General features: G+C 36.4%; 3 protein-coding genes, 2 long non-coding RNA genes and 1 pseudogene across 20 annotated transcripts in view; 2 read left to right on the forward strand and 4 right to left on the reverse strand.

Moving 5' to 3' along the window:
- Window positions 1-211: 211 nt before the first annotated feature.
- Window positions 212-26,392, reverse strand: LOC126587889 (toll/interleukin-1 receptor-like protein). Of its 2 annotated transcripts, none has more exons than XM_050252977.1 (7): window positions 26,235-26,392; window positions 25,055-25,139; window positions 23,541-23,674; window positions 22,880-23,424; window positions 22,624-22,796; window positions 21,668-21,787; window positions 212-228 (listed from the first exon to the last, which is right to left on the reverse strand). In XM_050252977.1, the coding sequence occupies exons 4-6, from the start codon at window positions 23,392-23,394 to the stop codon at window positions 21,780-21,782; spliced, it is 696 nt and encodes a 231-aa protein (XP_050108934.1). In that variant the 5' UTR covers window positions 23,395-23,424; window positions 23,541-23,674; window positions 25,055-25,139; window positions 26,235-26,392; the 3' UTR covers window positions 212-228; window positions 21,668-21,779. The 2 variants fall into 2 exon arrangements, with proteins under 2 accessions (XP_050108934.1, XP_050108936.1); XM_050252979.1 differs by lacking the exon at window positions 212-228 and adding an exon at window positions 21,550-21,566.
- LOC126586959 (disease resistance protein Roq1-like) lies at window positions 395-1,805 on the reverse strand (annotated as a pseudogene).
- Window positions 3,745-8,552, reverse strand: LOC126587890 (disease resistance protein Roq1-like). 11 transcript variants are annotated; one of them, XM_050252982.1, is made up of 3 exons: window positions 8,415-8,552; window positions 7,303-8,349; window positions 4,331-5,859 (listed from the first exon to the last, which is right to left on the reverse strand). In XM_050252982.1, exon 3 carries the CDS (start codon window positions 5,103-5,105, stop codon window positions 4,425-4,427), a length of 681 nt encoding a protein of 226 aa, XP_050108939.1. In that variant the 5' UTR covers window positions 5,106-5,859; window positions 7,303-8,349; window positions 8,415-8,552; the 3' UTR covers window positions 4,331-4,424. The 11 variants fall into 11 exon arrangements, 10 of the variants coding, with proteins under 10 accessions (XP_050108939.1, XP_050108941.1, XP_050108940.1 ...); XM_050252984.1 differs by having other exon boundaries at window positions 7,303-8,030; window positions 8,127-8,552; XM_050252983.1 differs by having other exon boundaries at window positions 4,331-5,467; window positions 5,596-5,859; window positions 7,303-8,552.
- On the forward strand, window positions 15,844-17,928 carry LOC126587908 (uncharacterized). 5 transcript variants are annotated; one of them, XR_007611249.1, is made up of 4 exons: window positions 15,844-16,138; window positions 16,217-16,261; window positions 17,042-17,393; window positions 17,526-17,928. It is a non-coding gene; the product is annotated as an uncharacterized LOC126587908 (long non-coding RNA). The 5 variants fall into 5 exon arrangements; XR_007611247.1 differs by having other exon boundaries at window positions 17,287-17,393; XR_007611251.1 differs by having other exon boundaries at window positions 17,290-17,393.
- The window catches only part of LOC126587902 (TMV resistance protein N-like), a 43,886-nt gene continuing 36,719 nt past the window's right edge, over window positions 19,916-27,082 (reverse strand). Inside the window, exons 4-5 of the mRNA XM_050253019.1 lie at window positions 21,288-21,468; window positions 19,916-21,164 (exon numbers count right to left, since the gene is read on the reverse strand). Coding sequence (XP_050108976.1) covers window positions 20,016-21,164; window positions 21,288-21,468 — 1,330 coding nt within the window. The 3' untranslated portion in view covers window positions 19,916-20,015. The remainder of the gene's footprint in view (window positions 21,165-21,287; window positions 21,469-27,082) is intronic.
- LOC126587903 (uncharacterized) overlaps window positions 20,121-27,082 on the forward strand; it is a 40,587-nt gene continuing 33,625 nt past the window's right edge. The window contains exon 1 of the long non-coding RNA XR_007611243.1: window positions 20,121-20,269. This is a non-coding gene — a long non-coding RNA (uncharacterized LOC126587903). The remainder of the gene's footprint in view (window positions 20,270-27,082) is intronic.

Here is a 27,082-nt window from a genome sequence, read left to right on the forward strand (position 1 = left end):
AGTAAGCAAGTACAGGCGAAAGCTGGTTGGAAGAAACTTGGAAGGATAGAAACTCCAATTTATAATTCTCAAGGAACATGGAAGAAATTTGGGGCCTGAAGAAAATATTAAATTATCGAATTCCAAAAACCTCAGTCCATGCATCTTAGAGAAGGCTTTGCAATTCCACTGGCGTACCTCTTCTACTTTGGGTGGGCGTAAGGATATAGCTTCAATTGATCTCGACCCCTAACAATTAAGAAAAAAAGATAAATTAATTTGACAATCAAGTCTACTAGTGTCAAAAGAAGTCGTATTTTCTTTCAAACTTGGAATTTAACTTCTTACCGTATTGGTCGTGAGTATATGAAAAATATCATCAGAAAGGAACAACCTACTACGTAGACCAGGGTCTTCAGACTCTTCACGAACAATTGTCCATGCCATTTCTTGTATCAAATCATGCATCCATATCTTGTTTCTATAACCATTGTATAGGAGAGATCTCTCAATAAGTACATCTATCATACTACTACTAGAAATTCCAAATGAATTGTCTAGTATCCGCAATACTTCCGTCGTGGGCTTCCCTTTGTGGAGACACGCAACATCGAGAAAAATTCTCTTCTCTGCCTTTCCTAATCCATCATAACTAACTTTGAGTGAATCAAAAACTGTTGGATTAGGAATTTTCCTTAGATTATCTCGTACACTGTTCCATGCATCTTGACCTCTCGTATACAAAAAAGACCCCAACGTTTTAAGAACTAATGGAAGGCCTCGGGCATAATCTAGGAAATGCTTAGACAGTTCCAAAAAATCTTCCTCGGGTTGGTCTTTTCTAAAGGCATGCAGGCTAAACAGCTCAAGTGCTTCGGCATCATTTAACACCTCAACATTATGACACAATGTTATGTCATGCTCGTCCAGCAGCCGTTCATTTCTAGTTGTAATGATAATTCTACTTCCCATGCCAAACCAATCTTTCTTTCCAGCTAGTACTTGTAGCTGGTTTACTTGATCCACATCATCAAGTACAAGAAGAACCTTTTTGTTGCATAAGCATTTCTTCGTGTAAATGATTCCCCATTGTTGGTCACTAACGTTTTCTATATTTTCTTTCAAGATTGGGAAAAGAAGAAGTTTTTGAAGACGAACTAGAGTAGGCTCTGTTACAGAAACCTCTCTAACGTTTTCAAGAAAGCAGTGAACTTCAAAATGATGGACGATTTTATCATAAACTATCTTAGCAAGAGTAGTCTTGCCAACACCACCCATCCCAGTTATCCCAATAAATCGAACATCATTTGCGTCATGAGCTAACAGCAAACTTAGTTGCTCGAGTGCAGAATCAGTTCCGACTAACTTCTGTGAGGAATCTAATAGCGTGCATGTAGCTTGCACTTTCCTGCGCACGCATTTGACGATGTCATCAATCAGCTCTCTTTCACACCTAGAAGGAAGAAAAGTATAATATGTTAACCAAACAGGGGCACCAAAGCAAGAACAAGAACGAAACATTCAAATATGCATCAAAAAAAGGTCGTACCCAGTGCACAAGGCTCCCGCTTTACGCAGGGTCTGGGAGAGGTGAATGTCGGCTAGCCTTACCCCCATTCAAATATGCATGCTTACTTAAAATTCTTCGAATGCCACCCAGAAATTTTGGATACTTTTCTCAAATCTGCTCTCCATTGGGTCACCTTCTTTTTGTCTTCGGTACTAATGAACTTTTCTTCATGCTCAACGAAGGCTTTGGCAAAAGACTCCCTTTGATTTCCTACGTCGGAGGGATCCACGTCATAAAAAATTGGCATGACATCCATGCATTGAACAATGTTTGTGAGTTCGTCCAAGCACCATTTGGAAGAAGCATAGTTTGGTGAGAGAACAACAATTGCTATATGGGATGCTTTGATTGCACTTAGGAGCTCTGGAGGAATACTTGTTCCTCTTTCAAGCTCTTGATCGTCAAAGAAAGTCGTAATTCCTTGGCACTTGCACAATTCATGGTATAAATGGGATACAAAACCCTTGCGGGTGTCTACACCCCGGAAACTCAAAAACACATCATACTTCCATCGAGAAGCTGATTCGTTTGAAAGAAAACATGCAGAGGCTCTTTGGGTGCTCAAAGTCAATGCCATCAGAACAAACAGTTGTTGTAAATCGGGTACTGCAAACAGTAACTGATTGAAAAAGTAAAACGATAGAAGATCAACGAGAAGCACAGTTTCACTCTATTCTTGGTTTGTTCTTCTTTGAGAGCAGACCTTCCAACCGAACAACCATTTGCAGATATAAAGGTCCCCTGCTATACCAACACAAATTCAAATTCATATATATTATCCAAAGTAAACCAATTCTTAGCTAATCAACTGAGTAAAATTATTGACAAACAGAGTTTAATTAGTTATATATGTACGTGTGTGATTAAAACCCCAAAATAGACTATAACCAAAGCAAGGTCCACCTACAGGCATGCCAGTTTAATTAGTTAAACCCCAAAGATTAGAAAACTTAGTTAACAAAAAATCAGGCACACGTGCTTTCTTTGTGATAACTATTGATGTATGTATACAAATCAGGCTTTCATAGAACCTCTATCTTTTGAACAATGAGTAGTTGAACAGTGCCAATCTTTTGATAATTATAAACTTATGTATACAAATCTTTTTATAATAATGGGCAGTTCAAATAACGTCCAGATTCTTCTTCAATAAAACTATTTAGACACACAAATACCGAGACATTTGATGACATATTTATGTAATAGATGTGAGCTTTACAATTGCATATTGGACTAATCTGTATCTTAGAGTTTGTTAATACGTGTGTTAGTTTTGTGTGTCTAAATTTATAGCATCACTATTTCGATTAATAAATTATTTGCATAGTGAGTGTGATAAAATTATATATATTATACATGTCACCTAATTAAGTAGCTATATTAAACATTGAGTGAAAAAAAATGTTCAAGCAACCCATTATCTGGGGAAAAAATAGAGAAAAAAAAATACCCAGGAAAAGGAGCGGAGGAGATGCTGTCGAACGGAGGAGGAGGAATGTCAGGTCTGCCCGTTCCGCCGATACTGAGGTAGTGCGGCTGAGGCGCTCGAGGGCGAGCCAGCACTTGCAGACGAGGGAGCAGGCGTTGCGGCTGTGCTTGGAGTCGAGCAGGAAGGCCTGGACGACCAACTCGTTTGGAAGGCCAACAGAAAGTAAGATTGTGGTTGGACATTTTTATCCCTATATTTAATTGAGGTTTAGCATAAATATCTTTCTTGGGTTAAATTTGCTAATAATTTTCACCACAAAGGTTTAAATCTTAATTTTCTAACAAAAATATCTTTCTTGGGTCAGATGTTAGAAGGTCGGACACATTCAAAAAACTTATACACTTCTGATATTTTGCAGACTGACCTTTTAATTGTAAATTTTTGTTTTCTTAGTTTTTTAGTTTATTTTAGTAGCAAGAGGGTCGTAGCACTGTAATTTTTATTTCTTTTTTTAGTTATATTTTTATGCAAGTGACATTGAAGAGGGGAAAATCAAACTCAAAATCTAATATGTGGAGAGTGAACCCTCTTATTCAACTGAGCAACATGTAAATTAATTATAAAAATACCAAAGATAGCAAGACGAGCAATGAATTTACAAAGAGCTTCCTTGTTTGTTTTATCGTGATAAGGTTTTGTTTTATTCAAAATTTTAAATGAATGATTATTTTGTAAATTAAAAAGCATTTATTCAATACTACTTCTTACCTTTTTTCCCTTCCATAACCAAACAAGTTTGCTCTCACGCATCTTAAGTTGAGTAAGGAAATGCGGTTGAAAGCTGTTGGAAGAAACTTGGAAGGATAAAAATTCCAATTTATAATTCTCAAGGAACATGAAAGAAATTTGGGACATGAAGAAATGATCAAATTATTGAATTTCAGAAACCTCAGTCCAAGCATATTAAAGAAGGCTCCGCAATTCCAGTGCACCTCTTCTAATTTGGGTAACTGTAGGACTATGCCTTCAATAGCATGCGTCCCCTAATAACCAAGAATGTAGGAAACGTCGATTTCACATGCTAATTTCATATTATTAGAAATCATATCCTTTTTTGAACTAGGTATATATCTACATAATTTTTTACCGTATTCGTCATGAATACATGAAAAATATCATTAAGAAACCATGACCTACTCCGTAGACCAGGCTCTTTAGACTCTTGACGAACAATTGTCCATGCCATTTCTTGTATCAAATCATGCATCCCTATCTTGTTTTCGTAATCATTATATAGAAGAGATCTCTCAATTAGCAAATCTATTAGAATACTACCATAAACTCCAAAAGAATTGTCTAGAACTTGAATTACTTGCTTTTGTTCTTCCCTTTGTGGAAACATGCAACATCAAGGAAAATTCTCCTCTCCATCAACCGGAGTCCGTCTTAACTAACTTTGAGTGAATAAAAAATTTGTTGATTAGGAATTTTATATAGATTATCCAACTCACTATTCCACGCATATTGCCCTCTCGTATACAAAAACGACCCTAAAACTTTAAGAACTAATGGAAGGCCTTTGGCATAGTTTAGTAAACGCTCAGAGAGTTCCAAAAATTCTTCATCGGGTTGGTCTTTTCTGAAGGCATTCAAGCTAAAGAGCTCAACAGCTCCGCCATAATTCAATCCCTCAACCTTGTATGACTTTGCTATACCATGTTGGACTAGCAGACCTTCATTTCTTGTTGTAATGATAATTCTAGTCCCCATGCCAAACCAACTTTGATTCCCAGCCAGTACTTCTAGTTGACGTAATTCATCCACGTCATCAAGTATGAGAAGAACCTTCTTATTGCACAAGCACTTCTTAGTTAATTTGCTTCTGCAGTCTTCATCCCAAATTTCTTCAATCCTTTCCTTCAATATTGGGAAAAGAAGTTGTCCTTGAAGACCAACAAGAGTACGACCTCTTGCACAAACCTCCCTTACATTGGCAAGAAAACAGTGAACTTGAAAATGATGGAAGATTTTATCAAAAACGAGCTTAGCAAGGGTTGCCTTGCCTATGCCCCCCATCCCAGTTATCCCAATAAAGCAAACATCATTTGCATCATGAGCTAATAGCATAGTTAGTTGCTCGACTGCTTCCGACTAACTTCTTTGAGACATCTGACGAAGTGATTGTAGCTTGCACTTTCCTCCACACACATTTGACGATGTCGTCAATCAGCTCTCTTTCACACCTGCAAGAAAGAATAGAATAACAAAAGAGAGAACATAAGTAAGCTATCAAGTGTGTGACTATATTAAGACATGGGCAAGTACGTTGTTCGTGCTTGCTTGCTTAAAATTCTTCAAATGCCACCCAGAAAGTTTGGACACTTTTTTTAAATCAGCTTTCCACTGAGTCACCATCTTTTTGTCTCCAGTGCTAGTGAACTTTCCTTCATGCTCGGCAAAGGCTTCGGCAAACCACCCCCTCTGATTTCCTACGTCAAAGGGATCCACACCATTAAAAGACTGGGTTAATTGAGTTCCTGGCTTCCATGCATTGAATAATGTTTGTAAGTTCAGTCAAGCACTATTTGGAAGAAGCATAGTTTGAAGAGAGAACAACAATTGCAGTATGTGATTCTTTGTTCGCACTCGGGAGCTCCAGAGGAATACTTGTTCCACCTACAAGCTCTCAGCCGTCCATAAAAGTCGTAATTCCTTGGTACTTGGACAATTCGTGGTATATATGGGAGACAAAACCCTTGCGGGTGTCTACACCTCTGAAACTCAGAAACACGTCACACTTCCAATGAGGAGCTGATGAAAGAAGAGACACAGAGGCCCTTTGCTTGCTCAACGTCATTGGAAAGTGGCTCCTCACAATCTGCTGCACCGAAAAAAGAAATGAACAGAAAGAAAAATAAATTGAGGAATGTAAATTGTCAAGAGCACAAGTTAACCATAATTGTCGGCAGAAAATCACTCACACCAAAGTAGGAACAGACGATGAAGAGAAGTTTTTCTTTTTCCTTTTTTTCTCAAAGCGCCTAATTGTAATGGTGACTGGTATGGCGATATGGTTTTATTAGCTTTTCCCCAAAAAAATTTTATCTCTTTTGCCAATGGTCTTCGTTCCTCACTTTGATTATTTGGATGATCAAACAATATTTACATTAAAGTAAATAAACAGTTGTATGTAGAGCCAAAACAAAGAACTGGAAAAATAATGAGGAATCCTCAAGAAAGAGCTGAACCCAGCCAACACCAAACTGAAAGGACAAAACTTCACAACTAAAAACGTGTGAAAGGAGACTTGACTTAATAGTTATGAAATTTCAAGGAAGGTCACTCTTGACGCATTGCAAAAATTGTCGAGAAACTGAAGTATAGTTTGAATGAAATTTCAAGGAAGCTCACTCTTGATGAGTTGCAAACAGTCTTTCTAAGTAACAAAATTAACTAAATAATCATGTAACAAGTGCATGTTCGTAAATAAAATCTGGATAAAGATGAAGTATACTCGTAAATTTCGGAATAAAGCAGACAAAACGTCGTCATCATCTGTATTACCATAATGATAAAGACAGCACAATTCATGTCAGCAACACAAACATATAGCACCCCATACATACACGAAGAAATGATTCAAATGATAGAACTTGAGTAAGAATTCTTGTCAAATAAAAAACTAGAAATGGAATTAATTCAAATGGCACTCCAAGATTAATGGCAACCAGCATGGCATTTTAGTCTCAGGATCCATAAAATAGCATCTACAATCCTCACGATAAATATAACCAATTTGAGTTCCCACTGTCCATAACGAAAGCAAATATTTCAAATAAGAAGCAACTAAGCAAATTGTTTTGAATCCATTAACCAGAGTGTCTGATGATTCTACCTCTTACTTCAACAGGATGATAGAAGGTCGTACACATATACACATCTGATGATTTGCACTGACATTTTTTTTTTTTTTTTTTAATCTAGTGTCTCCGGGTCTTTGGCCCGACTACTCACTAGGCCACCCGCCTGACCCCACAACATTTGGTAGGCAAGAAACTCTAGCAATTGCTAGGTGGGTACCTTGAGAGGTGTCGAACCCCAGACCTCTTGGTAACAAACCAAGGGCCTGACCATTAGACTAAACACTCTTAGGTGATTTGCACTGACATTTTAAATGTCCAGCTTATTTTCATGTAAGCATATGCTCAACAAATAAAACATGTACGAATATGTAATGCAACAAAAAAGCAAACCTCTCATGTAACCGGAAAAAAATAATAATAAAGGAGCAACTCTCATGAACAATGAACACATAAGTACTAACCATGTACGGAAATGAACACTTTTTCTGTGGAACACCACTCTCAGGCATTCTGGATCACCCACAACCATGGACTAGGCCCTTTCTTGTCCACATCCCACTCTTGGGATACCATGGGAATTGCCACATTAAGAAGCAACGCTTTGAATGAGGCATCATGGCAAGATGTCTCCCATCTGGACAACAAATTGCCGCAAACATGAGGTCAATATGTTTTTCCCTCATCATAGGCAGCCTAAACACCCAATGTACTGCCCTCCATACCTCTAAACATTATAGCCGGTGACTAGGCCTTCAAAACGTCTAGACTCGTTTTGAATGAACCTGGGCTGTGAAGGGTCCCCGCGACCACCTATCACACCACCAATTTGAGGGCCTACGACACACCCCAAAAGGGCCATAAGCTGACACCCATTGCAAACACCAAGACTTAAAAGTGTCTGGTCGTTTGTAAAACTCCTGAAATTGATTTAAAATGGGCTAATTAAATCGAACTGAAGCAGACCAACCTTCCACAGAATCAAGCACATCAGCATAGCTAAAGCCCATAACAAACACAACACCATGCAATTTATCCAGTGATATGGCTCCATGAAGGAGGCCCGACCTTGTAACATCCCATGGTTCAAAACCAGACGCATAAAATGCTGCAGCCAATTCTCTGTCCCCATTGCTGCCTTCTCAAATTACTGCCACTTTTGGTTTGTAGGTGACAATCATGTACATTTCATCTGTGAAAGGAGAGACAATTCCCATGAAGGCTCATGCCTGGCTTTCAGCACTACTTTATCTAGAACCACACGAGAAGCCAATTATCAAAATTTTACCAAATGAAAACTAGTTTCCTCCTTGAGCCCTCCAAATGAGTCGCCTCTGTCAAACCAAATGCTCTGCAAATTGACACGGCCAAACCTCAACAAATTCTAGGCCTCACAAGCTGAATAAGCCACTTAAGAACCAAAAGTCACTGCTGCATTCCTCCTGTGAAGCGTGCCCAAGAGCACATCGCTTCTTCCTTTAAAAGAATTTCTATGCAAAAAAAGGCTCTGCCTACCCTTCCAAATAAAACCGAAAAAGATATACAAACATATATGCAGATAACAAAGAATATGCACCTGTAGGAATGCAGAAGCAGCAGTTATTTCCCCAACACCGGCCATTCCATCAACCTTGAAGAAATAAAATTCAAACAAATTCTATTTCCAAAATTAAAAACATATGATTGCCACTGAAACAAGCAGAAGCAGAGTAAAAAACTCGCCTTTCAGAATTCGATTCGTAAGCAGTTGGGTTGGGTCGGAGTGGAAGTCGACAAGTTTTAGACGATAGCAACAGAATCACTGGCCTGCCTTCCATATGACTGAGCCTTGAGATTCCGCGAGAGGCAGGGTGATGAAAATTGAAATTCGGCGAGAGAGGGAAATGAAAGTTTTGGGATTTAGGGTTTAAGAAGAACAGAGGAAAAAGATTTTGGGAATATTTGCCTTTGGGAGACTGGAGTTGAATTCTGAGTGGGAGTAGGAGGAGGATCTGGAGGGAAATTTTGGTGGAATTTTCAGTCAGACGGTGCGTTTTGAGGAAAGTGGGGGTTTTCAACTTTGCATATTCTTCAACTAGGGCTGTGTTCGGTACGATTACTATATCAAAATTCTCGTACCAATTACCATATTAAATTTTTGATATGACGAAACTGATTATCATTACCGTGTCAAATTTTCGGTATGTTAAATAATTTGGTTGGTATGATAGTGAAAAATTACCACTTTGTTTTGGGTCATTTTTTTGGACCACAATCTGATTTTTTTTTTTTTCCTTCAACCCAATTCAAGGCCCATACGTTTTTTTTTTCACTTTTTTGGGTTCATGTACTACTCTCCCAGTTTATATTCAGAAGGGTGGGATTTTGAAGGTGGGTTTAGGGTGTTGTGAGGGATTTGGGATGTGGGTAGTGGTTGAATTTGGTGGGAGTGAGAGGCATCTGAACAGATTCTTTTTCTAATATTGAAATATTATATACATTATCTATTTATATATTATATATATTTATATGTTTCGGTATAGTATGATAATGCCGTGATAATGATTGCCGATTGTCACAAAAGTTTGGCACAAAATCGGTATGGTATAGTTGACAATTTGTTTGGCACGGTAATTGGCAAAAAAATCCACCCCTATCTTCAACGGCTAATTTTAATGAAAATTTTCAGGGGCAATATCCCCTAATTTAAGAAAACTTCAGTAAATCCCCCCAAATTTTGGACCATTTTTCACTTTTAGCGTTTCGAAATTTTACTTTACTTTTTGACTTTAAACCACCCAAAAGTTTTAATTTATGACAGTATTTTCCAACCTCTAGTGTTGACAATTATAGTATCAATTTTGTACAATAGAGACCTCTGAATTTGCTCCAACTATGTGAAATTTAATACCTTTTAAAAAATTTCTCATAATTTAATCATCAAATTCTCAAGTATTAACATATTTTCCCTGGGAATGTAGCATTTTCTTTTATGTGTCGGTAAAAATTGGTCATGTAAATCATACTTGATAAAACTAACCGGAAGTTGTGACAAATTGACGTTTGGAAGGAGATTGACATTAACTCAAAGTTCCAAAGTCAAATGTGAAACCAGGTACAGAACTAAAGGGGCATAAAACTTTCCGCACATATTACTGTTTCCTGTCAACAAAGGGATTTATACATGTACATCCCCGTAAGCTGCAAAAGTTGTTTACGAATACAAATCCTTTGGATTATGTCTGCAACGCAATAACATCGCTCTCTAACACCATTAACAATTGCACTAGTTCGTTCGTTCATTCATTCATCCACTCTTAGTGCAGAACAAAAAGTTCATGAGAGAGTTTACTGATCGTAGATACAAACTCTACCGAAAACTTATCACGGTAGAATGATGGCGCTACATTGATACGTCCTAAATCCGGGATTTGCATACGTTGGATGAATCTAACAAAGGCATGACTAACAAATATTGGAAAGCACAAAGGAAGAAGCAGATTAAGAAGCAGATAAAGGCTGGGAGTGAGATGGTGACTTACTAACATGAATTCTGAGATGGTGAGAAATAGAGCAATATCATTAGCATTCATTTATTTAAAGACACTGGATATTCAATCAAGTACAACTGATAAGAATTCACATATGGTCTGGACTTGCTTGTGTGCACCCAAACCATTTGAAATGCTAACAGTGAAGGAAGCTGCAAGGATTCTTAAAGGTGAAACGCCTCTTCCTCTGCTGCCACCAAGAAAACCAAGGGTAAGCCTTCGCCCTGTTTTTCCTGATGACTCTGAAGAAATCCCGTTTTGCTGTTGTGTTCGCCCAAGTCTTGAACTTGACGATGTACAATATTTGACTCCGAAAAGCCACTTGGCAAGGATTAGTTGCTCGTAATAGATCAAGTTGTTAGATTGAACTCGAGACAACTAAAACAATATTAGTCTCATCCAATGAACCAAAAGATCGAGCAATTAAATCACTGTGAAATCCCGTTCTCGGATTTCACTGTTATAATCTACATATTTGTACTATTGAGATTTAATATTATTTATCGAGAATTTATTTTAAATTGTTTGGATTTAGATTTTAATTAAACTAGTTACGAAGAGTGAAGTTTGGAAATAATTATTTAAAATTCGTTGACCTTTTGAGGTCACAAGTAACGTTTTCGAATAGGTCTCGAAGCCACAAGCGCATAGGCGAAAGCCGTTTGCGAGTCCGAGTTATAACAGTATAGTTACGGACGTTTGAAGTTGTGAACTATAGATTGTGGAAACTATTTAATTCCCACACGTGGGTTAAAGGTTAATTGAGGTTGATATAAGAGTGAGGGACCAATTAGAAAGAGGGAGTTTTCAGAAAAAAAGAAGGGGGGGGGTCTGATTTTTGACCCGTTTTGGAGCGTTTTCGACCCCTTTAACCCACAAACTTGACCCGCTTGTATCTCTTTGATCCGATCTCCATTTTGGGTGATCTTGGTGTCCATGGAAAACTCTTGATGAGCTCTACAACTCTGTAATGTTAGATTTCAGTTCGAGGCAGCAAAGTCCCGTGGGTTTTCCGGCAACCATTTCCCTCAAGTGAGGTATGAAACTTCATCTACCCTTCATAATCTTCAAGTTGGTTGTTTGGTTCATGCTTTCGTATTCGTTTTAGAGTTGGGTGTTTAGAACCCTAGAAACCCGGTTTTCCCCGATGAATTTGGATGGTTTCCGGTTAGAATTTGTTGTTGGCCTAGTTGTGAATAATGTTTTCCTTGTTGAGATCTTCATTCTTGTAAAATTTGAGAATTTTTGGAAAAAGTCGAATTTTCCGATGTGTGACATTAGATTTATGAAATACTTCTTTCGTTACCAAGCATTTAGACCTAGAAGGGAATTATAGTTGAAATTACATCCTTGTTAATCTTGTGCTTATTTGAGTGTGTTTGGTTGGGGTTTAAGAGTTTAGATTGTTTACTAGTAGTTATATTCAAGTTATTAGTAAACAATCCAGTTTATCTTAATATATATATATATATTGCCGCATATACATGTCAAAAGGGGTAGTGGCATGAGTGAAGAGGTGGTGTTTTAAGTTGAAAAACCATTAACTTTGGGTTGGTTTATTAAAGGATGGAGAATGAAGGTTACAAGCATAGGAATAGAACGTTAAAATGTTGCTTTCATGGATGAGAAATAATATGTATGGTTACTAGTATAAAAAGGGTGAGTGACTTTAATATATGTGATATAGGTGATTACCCTATTTTCATAATTATTATCCTGAGAGGGTATGAGACGGTTTTATGATTATGTTTCCTATAAAGTGCCATCGTTATAGTTTTATGATGTGGGATTTGACGTGCATATTAGAAACATGGTTTGCTTTGTATGGTTGGCTTGATGTTATGAAATGTGAGAACTAGTGGTGGACTGTGAACGCAGTGTGATTGGGGATTTGTTGCTTCGACATTGTTTCTTTTTCCGCTTTGTTGATTCGTTCTAAATTTAGCATATGTGCCTTATTTCCCTTGGTTAAGCTTTTGTAAATTTAGTAGCTTGTGCTTGTCTAATTTCTTTGAGCCGTTGTACATTATGGTTGTTGGCCTTCCGCGATTCCGTTGAGTGATGTTCCAGAATCGTATCCACTTAGATTCCGTTGAGAGATGGTCCATAATCTCTTCTACTCCGCGATTCCGTTGAGTGAAGTTCCGGAATCGTATCTAACTTGGGTTTCATTTAATGGTGGTTATGCATTGTATTCTGCGATTCCGTTTAGTGATGTTCCGGAATCGTAACCACTTGGATTCCGTGAGAGATGGTCTGGAATCCCTTCTACTCCGCGATTCCGTTGAGTGAAGTTGCGGAATCGTATTCACCTTGGGTTTCATTGAGTTTGGATTGAGATAGCTTCAAAGGTATAGGCTTCGGCCGAACTATGTTGCTCTAACCTTACTTTTCATGGTGTTGTATGAGAATATGGTTGTGAGATGTTGTGATTGTTTCAGACAAACCGTTGGATGTCTGAGTGACTCCTTCGAAGTTTGCGAAGGTTTGGTATTAATGTCTTATGAATTATTCATATTCAAAGTTTATAAACTGTGATTGATGATTGGTTTTATCACTATTATCACACCTTGTATTATTGTCGCTCACCTGAGCTTTACAACTTATCCAAGTTCTGAATTGCCCAGTGCACCATTTCCATGATGTAGGCACTGATTTTGCATATGACAAGTCTGAGTAGATTATAAGAAATCCGATGAGTGGTCCGGAACCCGATGTGGTTGGTTCCGTTGAGTGGTCCGGAACCCGATGTGATTGGATTCCGTTGAGTGGTCCGAAATCCTTACTCTTGCACATTCCAAAAGGTTAGTCTAGAACCCTAGATTCGAGCGAATGAGAATTATCCATAGACCTTGTGAATATAAATTAGAATTACCATGTTATTACTCATAACCCAAGTAGGGAATTATATAGAGTTCTCTAATTGAATTGGTGAAATCGTATGTTATCTCATTGATTGATTAATGTAGTTAAATGCTAAGATCATGCATCCTTGATTCATGAAGGGATTAATTGAAAGGAATTGTGGAATGACATTGGATATGATTGCTATTATTATGATTATTTAGTGATCAATGTGGCTTAAGAATAATATTGTGTTTCGTTGGTTATTGGATAAGTTACATGCTATGGATGGATATATCACGTTGAAAACATAGTGATTTATATGATGGATGGAATGGAAACCTTGAATGTCATGTGGATTTGTTAGGCAACCATGAATCTAGTAATTCATGCTTGTTAAGTTCTAATAATTGATTGAGGAATGCTATGCTTTTCGATTTGAACGTATTGTGATAAACGTCGAGGTGTAATGAATGGCGAACTATGAATGGCTTGATCCCTAATGAGGGTACGTAGGCAGTCTAACGAGGAGGTTAGATGCAGCCATAAAGTATACGAAAAAATTCTATGCAATTCGAGGCATGACATGTGCTTGGTACATATCCCGGGGAACGGGTATATTAGATATGTGGTTATTTGATGACGTCATGTGTCGATCCCGGACGTATGTCGGGATCGGGGCGTGACAATCACATTATTGACAAAAATATGAATAACAAGGAGCAAACCATATATGATTGTAAACTGACATGCAAACATATTCATTGATGTAGAAGCCATCTCCGTACTCCCACAAAACCTTCTCTTCTCTACAAATCTCAATGCTAATAGGTCATTAGTTCAAAAGTAAGAGCGTTATTTATGAGAACAGTGGCTTGTGTTTATATACTAAACGCTCAGATTGCCCCATTGCAATCCTATAAGGAATACAACAATATATTCCTTACACCAAAATGAGTCCCCTATATGTGCAAATACAAGAGTTCTCAATATCCCAACACAATTGGATTAAATCTCGCTGAAATGATTAGGACTTCTCTATAACAATACTAATTATATCTCAAGACTCGTTAAAATCATGCTCGTACTCTAACACAAGTAACCTCACAATTAGTAGGATTTCAGTGCAGTTTGTGATAGAGAAACTAGGAGCTTGTTGTTGACTGGGGAACTTGAGGAACCCCTTGGTTGTTTCAGTTAATTTGCGGATTTTTGTAGTCTGAAAATGTGTTTGATGTCATGTAGTATTGAAATGCTCAGTGTTTCCTTGTCTGTTTTATCATGATTGACATGGTCTCAAGCACTTTGTTATTTGACCAAAAAAAAAAAAAAGAAAGCATTTTGTATTAGCTGATGGACTTAATAATTCAAATGATGTTCGAAAGATTGAATTAAGGTTAGCAATGACATCGGGCAAGATAAATCACATTGGTGATCATAAACTTGTGGTTTATTCTTGTTCCAGGAAGAAACATTGAGGCCAACTCCACGGCGCTTGGATAGTATTCGTACTACTTCAATTCCGGCTTTGCCAATTCTTCCCAAGTTATGATGCAACTGACTTTACAGTGGACTGAAATGAAGAACTATTGCAATGATAAATTATGCAGATTTTTCTTTCTTAGTGTTAGATTTCTGCATAATATTTTAGATTGTGTGAGGAGGAAGAATTTGGATTTGGATTTGGATTTTCTGGAAAGAGCAAAGAATTTCAAATGAATTGATATTTCTTCTTTCACACAATGATGGTTAGTCTGAGACCGGTGAAGCTGACGCGTATGAAAAATAGCGGTTACTTCGAAGGACAGGGGTGCACCGTTTTTCGTGAAAAATAATTAAACACAGTCAAAATTTTGTTATGGGCCGCACGATTTTTTTTAACGGCAGATATTGATCAATTAGGTGGATCCAGACATAAGGGATTCAAAAAGGATCTCAACTCATCTATGTGCTAAAATTCTGTTGAATCATTGTTCACCAACAGTGAACTGACAAACATGCCCTTAATTTCTTCTCCATGTCCTGTCCATTTATCAGCTTGTAACTTTGAATTACTAAATTGCCCATATTTTCCAAGCGTTTATTTATTTAATTATTTTTTTTGTGTGTCAAATTATCCAGACGTTTATCAGTTTGTGAGAAACTGTTGCTGCCACTTAGACCATCTCCAAAAGAAAGGGTTAAAGGTTTAAAAGATAAAAAATAATCTGCTTTGCTAAAATAACTCATTTCAAACCGATGATTAGGTTATAATTTTGTGGAGCTCATTAGATCATTATTTGGCTAAACGGTCATCAAGTTTGCCAAATGTAGCCACCTCTTAGCCTTTTTTATGAGACTTAGCTCATCAGTTGCAATAATTGATTCAAATTCAATGACTATATTTGAAAAAATCCAACTATAGTTTAACTAAATTACCAATAAATTCAAAATATAAACTTAAAACTAATAAATTATTGAAAAGGGTTATGTTTAACCCCTTATGTTGGAGATAGTACATGAGTATGTCATTGTTTATTAAAAAAATATTTTTTTTTTAATAAAATTATAATTTTGAACGAGACTATGTTTAGCTTTTTCGACAAGTGAACTTAACTCTTTTAATTTAAGCCCTTAAATTTCCCTAAAAAGAAGACCCGGCTTCTTCTTCTTTCTTTTACGAATTCGGCTAGGGAAAATCCTTTGTTCTCTTGGGTGAATGCTTGAGTTAAGCCTTCTTCAATCCCTCCTCTGCCACCGCCACCGCCACGTTCGTCCATGGTACTGGCAAAAACCTGAACGACCCAAAATTTTCGCCGTTTTCGTGTAAGCAATGTTTAGGGTATCCCACCAATTTTACGGCGACCCAATTCCGGTCTATCGCCGACAAATTGAGCCTCGCCATTACCTGGAAACGTCTCCTCTCACTCACAAGAGATAAATTCAGGTATTGCATGTTCCATTTCAATTTTTTGAAGGTTAATCAAAGTTAATTCTGACATCTGCATTTCGCGGTGAGTTTCAGATATCCGGCCCGGTTAAACGGCAAGCAATTGTCGTAAACCCATGAGTAATTCTCTCCTTTGACCCTTTTAATCATTTTTTTGGATATTTCATAGTTTACCCTGGTGAAATTTTTGGTTTGATTTTGTTGGGTTTTTTTTTTATATTTAGATTGATTTGTCATATATGTATTGTGAGTCTTTGTTCATTTTCCTATATTTGATAACAAAATGTAATCGTATTTTGAATGAATTATGATAACCTCTTTAACTTTAATTAGCTTTAATCTTTTCAATTAGAAGCCCTGAGTTTTTCATTTCTGTGGAAGCATGGCGGAAAAATTATCTCCAAAAGATCTGTATTTTAATAGTAATTCATTTTGGTAGTTTCATGTTCTCCATATAAGATCATAAAACGACGTTGATGAGAGAGAGATGTGCTGTTTCAGAAACCAGGAGAAAGAATGAAGGAAATGGATTGGGACTATGGTGGTGGTGGGAAGGGAGATGGAGAGGGGGTTAGGTGTAGAGGTTGAATCAGATTGTTTGTAAACACCTCTAGGTAACAAAAGCAAGACGTTCTTCACTAATTAACGCTCTCATCTAGGCTCAATTTTCAAATTTAATTTGCCAGGCATTTGAAGTGTTTAACGTTATCGTTGTATCAAGGGTCTAGATGTGTGACGCAGTGGCCCATGTTTTCATCTGGATAATTATGGAATATAAATATAAAATAAAATAAAGATCAAAAGGGTCAAAGGAGATTCCACTGTCTGCTTCTGTGTGTGTGTGTTTTTTTTTTTAATGGGATTTCGACTATTTCTTCCTGTTTCTCTATTTGCAAGCAGAATGGGAATCAAGAAATACCATCAGATCAAAGTGAACCTAGTGGCAACCCCTGTCATCCTTCTTATACGTTGTCTAATTGAGAGTTATGCAAATTGTGCAATCTTTAACAATGAAAAACTTCATTGTGAAGAATGGCATCGGCTTGGTTTCTATATGTTTCATTTATAGTCAAGTTAGAGTTTGCTTGGTTGAGTTTATGTTTTCCATATTGAATATAATGTTGAAACTCCGTGGTTTCTTGAAGTAGGTGAGAATATATTTTGTGCTGTAGATTGCCACTAAAGCAGTTTGCGTGAGCCAGAAAGTTTGCTGCTAAAGGAGAAAAGGAAACTTGGGTCAGGCTAGCAAGTGGTATGAAATGAAAAACATTCATATCATTGTTAATTATACCAATGGTTGTTTTCATATATTTATGTGTCACCATTTTTCTTCATCATTTAATATTTTCTACTAGATAGAATCTGATTACATATTTCTGAACAGCTACTCTGATAAATATGCCATGGTTCGCTGGTTTATCCATTTGGTCAAGGCTGCGCTGGTCAATTAGATAATTTACTAAATTTTATTGCTTTTAGTAGATTTTAAACTTGACTTGGAAAAATATGTGTTTGGCAACATAACAATGCTAATACTTTCTATTCATATTCTGGTCATTTTGCAGTGGAATTCTTCTTAGTCAGTCATGTTTATGTAATGGGAAGGCTTTTGTATCAATCACTTTTTTAGTTTATATGCTGAACTGAATTATAGTTGGGCCAAGCACCTTCTTATGATGGTTGTTATACTTCTTATGATGGTTGTGCGATCGTATTTTCATTTGTAAGAAAATATTAACCTGCACAATTATATCAGAAGGAATATGATTGTGACAGTTTTGATCAAATCTTATTCATAACACGCTTTAATAATACTAGATATGCTTTAAGTTACACATTCATATACAGAGGATTGACTGATTACGCCGACATATAGTATTAATGCATAACAAAAACGAATTATAGATCAGTGACACACACACACACATATATACTCAAAACAGAAGAAAATATTTAGATAATATAATAATGTGATGTACAGTGTTAATGCATAATATAATCGAATGGTTGATTAGTGACATGTATATATACTCAATACAAATGAAAATATTGAAATAATATAATAATGTGATATTAATCTGAGGAAAGCTTGATTTAAACAATTGAACAATAGAATAGACAAAGATTATTGAAACAAGACTAATTTCGTCTTCAATTAAAAGATAAAAATTCCTAAATGATAATATATATTATGAATGCATGCATATTTTATTACCTAGCAAGAAACTAGAACACATTATTTTATTGTCTATCAAGAAACTAGAAAGTGGAAGACATTGAATGCTATTCAAAATTTAAGATGCGTTACCTTATTTTCATCGAATATTTCCAAGTTCTTTTTTACTCAGTGAAATATTTATTTTGTGGATAATTTTTGGATGAAATATGATTTAAAATGCTTCTAGAGTTGTTTTGTTTTGAGTCATGGTAGTTGGATTTTTGGTGTGGTAGAAAGGAGTTGGAATTTGATTCTCATATGTTTTGATTTGATTGTGAGAAATGCGGTTTTGTTGTTTGTAGATCATGTGTTAGATGAATGTTGTATGAATTCTAGGGTTTAACAGCTTCTCACTAAGGGCATTATTCATGCCACATGAAGGATTTAACGGTATGTGAAAAAATTTAGACTTTATTAGCATTGTTTGGTTGTCATATTGCGTTTAAATTCAATTTTTATTGAAGACATTTATGTTTTCTAATCGTTGAAAAAAAGATCCTCTCCCAACCGCTACAAAACCAAATTCCTTTTCCTTATTTTCTTTAGAATATAAAATTAATGTCACGGATCTCATATGTAATATAAGTATTAATCTTTTAATTCATGGTTTCAATGAAGCCAATTAACCTGCACCCACAGTGGTAAACGTCTTTCGGTAAACACTTCTTGTCATCTTTTGTCAATGTAAACGAATCAATATTTTCTTTAATATTTTCTTCATGTACATAGCCCAAAATTTCGTAATATTTTTTGCATGTTGTATTTTTTATACCTTTCAAACATATTCTTTCATAAGACTTCTAATTCCGTAGCACATGCGGGCAATTTTTTTTAATCAAATACTAAATCAATCTTCTTAGTGCCCCAGTAATCTGCGAAAGTGTTTATGCATCAACATTCGTGTTCCCTTGCCTTTCAATAAATATAGTCATCTTAACATATAGCTTATGAGATTGAGTCCATTTACTAAAATGGTGAAGCAAAAAATATTTTTGAAGACAATAAAGCTGATGAGATAAATTGATGATGACTTGCATTTGTTATAAGACGGTGACTAGTAACAATGCCTTTTGCGGATTTGTTATGTGTTGTTGAAACTAGCACTTTCAGGTCCACTTGAAGCTGCCTTGTCACGATATTCATGTGTTCGTTTCAGGATCTTCAGTGTATGGTTGAGTTCTTCCAAATCTTGCTTGTACACCAAACGAGCCCCACACTTCTTCACACTATTGAAGGCTGGTTTTACATAATCAGAGTCCCAGTAAGTGTCGAATAAAAATTGTTCCGGGTGACATTTTTCACGAACATAACGAGTGTCGAATAAAAATTGTTCCGGACGACATTTTCCACGATGGAGATAAAATACCAAAAGGTGTTCTGACACAAAAGACCCTACTTCAAAAGTTGAGTCCACAAGAAATCTCTTTGATATCCGAATGCTGAAATGAGTGGCAGTTGGATTGGCCAAGTTTTGGGTAGGATCTTGAAAAACAAGACAAAAGGCAATCCCCAGCCAGTTGGTACACGAAGGCGGTGGAAGCTCCACATTTATTGAATTTCCCACACTCTGATTACTGAACCACTCTGGAATTTCACTTCCAGGCAATACAGGGCGGTTTTTAAAGTTATGTGAATTCGGTATCTGTAACAAAAGAACTATTTTAGAGAGAGAGAGAGAGAGAGAGAGAGAGAGAGAGAGAGTAACTCACGATAAGCAACAAGTCTTGGAATCCTTGAGAGTATTGTTTTAATCCAGCCTTCATCTTGAACCAATGCAATGCAATTCTTGCAACTGAACCAAAAATCATACAAATTGGTGAATCTGCTACTCAACTTGGATGCATCTGTCAACCTTTTTAAGGATGTACAATCATTTACATTCACATATAATTCGCTATTTGATGGAAGAGGTGGCAATTCTTTAAGGCTTTTGCACCTCCTCAGATAAAGATACTTGAGCTTAGAAAGGCGTCTAATGCTTTCAGGTAGACTGACGAAATTATTTCCACCAAGTCTCAATTCTTCCAAAACAGACAAGCAACCAATATCATCGGGGATATCTCCTTCACGGAGATTACAGTTGCCTAGAAATAAGATTGTCAAAGAGCATAAACGATTTAGAGAAGACAACACCAAACCCCAACAAGGAGGATCAGGACGACTCTTTCCAAGTCCTAATAAGCGGAGAAGGCCCAACCCCTCCCTTGCTTTAGCATCTGGTTCACAGCCAAAAAATAGTTCTCGAAGATTTTTCATACCCACAAGCGGCTCTGTCATTTTGTCTACTCCACAAACAAGGTACGTTAAGTGATCCATGTCTCCTGGGAGTTTGTCAAGTTTTGAGCACCCGGCCGCAGTGATCCATCGAAGAGACTTCAAATTACAAATAGCCCTTGGAAGGTTCAAGAGATTTTTGCAATTACTTAGATACAAATGATTAAGGCCAACCAGATGTCCAATTGATGAAGGTATTTTCTCGATCGCAGTCCCTTCTAAGTGAATCTCGAACACATTCTTCATCTTCTCCCCAAATTCTGGAATCTTTTTCACATTTGAGCAGCCATCAAGATTGAAAAATTCAAGAGAATCCATTTCAAACTCACTTGGGAGGCTCTTAATTCTAAAACACCCCCTAAGGTGTAAAAATTTAAGTCTTTTAAGAACTGCAATAGTAGGGTGGATCTCAACTAAATTAGAACATTCGAAAAGAACCAACTTCTCAAGATTTGGAAGACCACTGAAATCTGGGGTACTCTTCAATTTCTTGGAGCGACTAAGATTGATATATTTCAAATTGAGCAAGTCCTGTACAACACCGATAAGGTTCAGATTATATATTTAGCTTCTACAACCTTAAAGTTAATTCAAAATAATAAATAAATGATTATTTTGTAAATTAAAAAGCATTTATTCAATACTTCTTCTTACCATTTTCCCCTTCCATAGCCGAACAAGATTACCATCACTCATGTTGAGTTCAGTAAGCAAGTGCGGATGAAAGTTGGTTGGAAGAAACTTGGATGGATAGAAACTCCAATTTATAATTCTCAAGGAACATGGAAGAAATTTGGGGCCTGAAGAAAATATCAAATTATCGAATTCCAAAAACCTCAGTCCATGCATCTTAGAGAAGGCTTTGCAATTCCACTGGCGTACCTCTTCTACTTTGGGCGGGCGTAAGGATATAGCTTCAATTGATCTCGACCCCTAACAATTAAGAAAAAAGGACAAATTAATTTCACATTCAAGTCTAATATAGTGTCAAAAGAAGTCGTATCTTCTTTCAAACTTGGAATTTAACTTCTTACCGTATTGGTCGTGAGTATATGAAAAATGTCATCAGAAAGGAACAACCTACTGCGTAGACCAGGGTCTTTAGACTCGTCACCAACAATTTTCCATGCCATTTCTTGTATCAAATCATGCATCTGTATCAAATCATGCATCCACATGCACTTTTGGTGATCTTGATAGAGGAGAGACTTCTCAATTAGAACATCTATCACAGCAAGGCTAGAAATTTCAAAAGAATTAGAATTATCTAGTATTTCAATAATTCCTCGCTTCGTGTACTTCCCTTTGTGGAAACATGCAACATCGAGAAAAATGCTCTTTTGCATCTCTTCTAGTCCATCGTAACTTATTTTAAGTTTATCAAAAATTTCTGGCTTAGAAATTTTTGACAAATTATCCCGTTCACTACACCAAGCATCTAGCCCTTTCTTAAACAAAGCCGACCCCAAAGTTTTAAGAGCTAATGGAAGGCCTCCAGCATAATTAATGAAATACTTAGACAATTCCAAAAAATCTTCCTCAGGTTGGTCTTTTTTAAAGGCATGCAGGCAAAAGAGCTTACGTGCTTCGACATCATTCAACCCCTGCACCTTATATGATGTTTCTATACCATGTTCAACCAGCAAGCGCTGATTCCTCGTTGTCACGATAATTCTACTCCCCATACCAAACCAACCTTGATTTCCAGCCAACACTTCGAGTTGCTTTAATTCATCCAGGTCATCAAGTACGAGGAGAACCTTTTTATTGCGTAAGAACTTCTCAATGAGAATGTTTCCACGCTCTTCAACCCAAATTCCTGGGTTCCTTTCCTTCAAGAGGCGGGAAAGAAGTTTTTTTGCAAGATCAACCATACCATATTTTGCACATTCCTCTCTAACATTGGCAAGAAAACAATGAACATCAAAATCATGGAGGATTTTATCATAAACTAGGTTAGCAAGGGTTGTCTTGCCTATGCCACCCATACCCGTTATCCCAATAAAGCGAACATCATTGGCATCATGAGCTAACAGCATATTTAGTTGCTTTAGTGCATAATCAGTTCCAACTAACTTCCATGAGGAATCTGTTGGCGTGAGTGTAGCTTGCACTTTCTCCCACACCCATTTGATGATGTCTTCAATCAGCTTTCTTTCATCCCTGGAAAGAAGAAAAGTATAATGAGTTAACCAAACAGGGGCACCAAAGCAAGAAGAACGAAACATTCAAATATGCACGCTTACTTAAAGTTCTTCAAATGCCTCCCAGAAATTTTGGATACTTTTTTCAAATCTGCTCTCCACTGGGTCACCTTCTCTTTGTCTTCGGTACTAATGAACTTTTCTTCATGGTCAGCGAAGTCTTTGGCAAAAGACCCCCTCTGATTTCCTACGTCGGAGGGATCCACGTCATGAAAAATTGGCAGAAGTGCGTTCCTGATTTCCATGCATTGAACAATGTATGTGAGTTCTTCCAAGCACCATTTGGAAGAAGCATAGTTTGGCGAGAGAACAACGATTGCTGTATGTGATGCTTCAATTGCACTTCGGAGCTCCGGATGAATTCTTGTTCCTCCTTCAAGCTCCTGGTCGTCAATGAAAGTTCTAATCCCTTGTCGTTGCAATTCGTGGTATAAATGGGAGACAAAACCCTTGCGGGTGTCTACACCCCTGAAGCTCAAAAACGCATCATACTCCCATGGAGGAGCTGGTTCAGCTGATCGAAGAGATACATAGGCTCTTTGGGTGCTCAATGCCATCGGAAAAAAACAGTTGCTGTAAATCGGCAACTGCAAACAGTAATTGAATGAACAAGTTAAAAGATCGAAGATCAATATTTTAAAATTTAAAAAAAAAATTGAAACTTTAAATTTTCTTTTGGTAATTTACAAGATGCAATTTTTACCCGTAACTACAGAGACACTGTGGTCAGATATTTGAGTCAGTGCCAACACATATTTGACAATTCGATTTGAACTTACAATCCTCGAAAAATCAGTTTAAGTTGTTGCATCATATTCAGCTACCGAAAAATGGGCTCTGCAAACAAAAACAGTAGTCAATGAACAAGTAAAACAAAAATGAGCAGGGAAAATAAAATCGAAACTCTGAATCTTGTTTTGATAATTGAACATGTAAATTAAGCAAAAGAGATTAAGGACTCAAAGAAAATATCAGAAAAACAAAATACAGGATCAGCACAAACTTACATAGACAAAGAGTAGTGACAAATGGCAAGGATAGAAGCAGAAAAATCACACTGAAAAGTCTCAGAGCAAAGTTGTAGCAAGAGAAGAAATTGAGAGAGGAGGAGAGAAAATAAGTGGAAGACTGGCCATGTGAAGTTTCGAGGAAGCTTCCTCGTTTGGGTGCCTTGTCTTTCTTTACCTCTAATCTAGGTTTCCAACTTTCTTATCAGAAAAGATATTCATGTCTCTTTGTTTTTCCAAAAAGGAAAGAGTAATGCTTATGTCACCCACTAATCTATGTTTTTTCATACGAGCATCCCAATGTCAGGTTCTCCTTTGGATGTTTGGGTGTGATCAATCTGCCCAATGCCTCCCAGCAAACCTGATTGGCTTTAACCAGTCTCATTCCAAATGGGTTTTCTATTTTTGTATTAAATTTGAAGCCCACGTAGTATTTGAAACAGTTGTAATCCTTACTATTTGATTATATATTGAATACCCAAAGTTGTTCTTGATGACAATCTCCACGAGACAAATAAAATACCCAAAGGTATTACACAAGAGACTCTATTTTCGGTTTTTAGTTTTTAATTTTTAAAGAAAACTTGTTTGCCAACTACTTTCAATTTTTAGTTTTTAAAGAAATAAATATTAAAAATTAATTTCTTGGAGCTTTCAAAATTGTATTTTCAGTTTTTAATTTCTTTATCTAAACGTGTTATAGATGACAAAAGGCAATAAAAGAAGGAAAAAAATACGCTGAAATCCTCAAAGCAAAATTGTAGCAAGAGAGGAAAAGAACAATGAAAATGAATTACATGAACTGAAACGCCATGACACAAGCCAATAAAATGTATAAAACGTAACTTTTAGCTCAGAAATACAAAGCACCCATAGCCAAAAAACAGTTCAAAAGCCAGGAATGGATAACCCATTAAGGAAAAATGATAAAGAAAGCAATTGGGAATAAAAAGTTGTTTCATTTGTAACTGATCAGACCTTATACATTTAGTGTATTAATTCTATACAACTGAAAACACAATCGAAATTCATCAACAAAACAATCCTACAATTTAAACCATTCAAACTTAAACAATCATAACCTCAAACAACCAAAGTCTAGGGAACGAAATCTGATACTCATAGTACATAATTCATCTCTCTCCATGCGTAAAACATTTAAAAAAAAAAAAAATCAAATGCTAGTTATTAGAATGGAAAGTTGAAGTACCTGGGCAAGTTTATCTTTTTATCCGAAGATCATCTCCATTTGCTCTAAATAAAAAGGACAACAACAATTGTCATCTCCACTTTCCCTGCATTCAAAATATCACCACAAGTGCACTTATATAAGGGAAAAAACAAGTGCATCCAATAACCAAAGTTTACATAAATTTGTCACAAATCCATGCCACTGAGTGACACAATAGGATGTTCAAAATCAAAGCAGTTAAGAGTCAGTGTACACATGAACAATTGAATGTTACAGATGGAATGCAAAATCACGTGGAATGAAAAACAAACAAACAGTTAGGGGTTCAGAAATTTAACATATATTACTATAACTCAACCATCAGAAAAAACCCTCCAAACCACACAATGAAAAAAATGAAATACTTTTTTTTTCAAAGATTAGGAGAGGAAAAGTCTGATAGTGGAAAATCCTAAAAAAGTAGAAAAATAAAAAGCCAAAATTATAAATCTGGAAAGAGTACCCAAAGATTAGAGTTTCTGGTATTAAGATTTTCTTCGAATGTACACCAGATTCGGGGTTTTTCAGTGAGAGGACGTTCTCGTTAGTAGTTTCTTAGAGTTCTGAGGAAATATAGAGATGAAAAAAATACCCACGAGATGGAGCGGAGGAGATGCTGTCGAACGGAGGAGGAGCCTGGATGGGGAGATGAGAGCAAGTCTCTTAATGAAATCGGAAAAAAAATTTCAAGGAAAAATGGCGATTGCGGAAATAAATTCAAATTATCAAATGAAATTGCACTCGTTAAAGCTACAGTGCCGCCGCTCCCTACTTTTGGAACAGAGTAATGTTTTAAAATTTATGAATAGAATTTGAAACTTTAAATCTTCTCTTGGTAATTACAAGATGCAATTTTTGTTCGTAACTACATAGATTCATTGCGGTCAGATATTTGGCACAATATCAACACATATTTGATAATTCGATTTGATTTTACAGTCTTCGATGACTCAGTTTAAGTTGTTGAATCATATGCAATTACTGAAAAATGAGTTATGCAAACAAAAACAGTATTCAACGAACGAGTAAACAAAAATGAGCAGGAAAAAGAAAATAAAAACTTCAAATCTTGTTTTGGTAATTGAAAATGTATATTAAGCAAAATAGATTAAGGACTTAGAAAATTATCAAACAAAATACAGGATCAACACAAACTTACACAAGTAGAGAGATGCGACAAATGGCAAGGCAAGAAGCAGATAAATCACACTAGAACTCCTCGCAGCAAAGTTGTAAGAATATAAGAAACTCAGAGAGGTAGGATAGGAACTAAATGGGAGGGAGATGGGTACTTATACTGGTAGTGAAGGTGGTGGGGATCACACGGTTTAGTGTCGAATGAATTATCTCATACTTTCCGTTAAAATTCCAAACAATTAATCGTCCCTGGGCGATGCTTGCTTACTGATGGGTTTTTTTGTCTCATTTTGATTGGACTGTTTACTTTGATTGAAGCTAATGTTTTTTTTCGATAAAAAATGGAATTTTAACGAAAAATTTTCGGTATTATTCACTTTAACGAAAAATTACATTTTTACACTAAAAAGTCAATCTTGATACTATTCATTTTACCCTTTATTTTGTTCTTATTGTTAAAACTCAAAGTTTTCAAAACATTTCCATTAGTTTTCCTTAAAAAAAAAAAAAGGTTTCAGTCACGTGATGACTATGTTAAAGGCAGCAAGGAGCCAATATTATAAGGCATTGGATGCTTTTTCTTTCGGTTCCACTTCCCATCACCAAAGAGGAGTCCGGAAAAGAAAGGCAACCTATCCTATGCCTTTCAGTTCCTAAAAAAGAAAGGCAAAAAAATGGAGCAGCATTATAAGGCGTTCGATGCTTTTCTTTTCGTTCCCATTAGCAAAGAGAAAAATAAAGGTTTTGGGCAATTACACATTCATGATATTGGTGCTAATTTTTTGGCTTTTGGGAGAGACGAAATTATGTATTTTCATCTCTTCCATTTTTTCCTTGTTTGAGAGAATTATTGGGTGTATTTAGGATTTG

The sequence above is a fragment of the Malus sylvestris genome, chromosome 10, assembly GCF_916048215.2.
Source record: "Malus sylvestris chromosome 10, drMalSylv7.2, whole genome shotgun sequence".
In the NCBI taxonomy this organism is placed as follows: Eukaryota; Viridiplantae; Streptophyta; class Magnoliopsida; order Rosales; family Rosaceae; genus Malus; species Malus sylvestris.

Bases quoted from the DNA above. Each gene is read 5' to 3' on its own strand.
- LOC126587890 (XM_050252990.1), bottom strand. From the start codon at position 5,105: ATGCTATTAGCTCATGATGCAAATGATGTTTGCTTTATTGGGATAACT.
- LOC126587889 (XM_050252977.1), bottom strand. From the start codon at position 23,394: ATGGCATTGAGCACCCAAAGAGCCTATGTATCTCTTCGATCAGCTGAA. The intron at 22,797-22,879 runs GTAAGCGTGCAT...TCTTCTTTCCAG, and splicing joins AGGCATTTGAAGAACTTTAA to GGATGAAAGAAAGCTGATTG.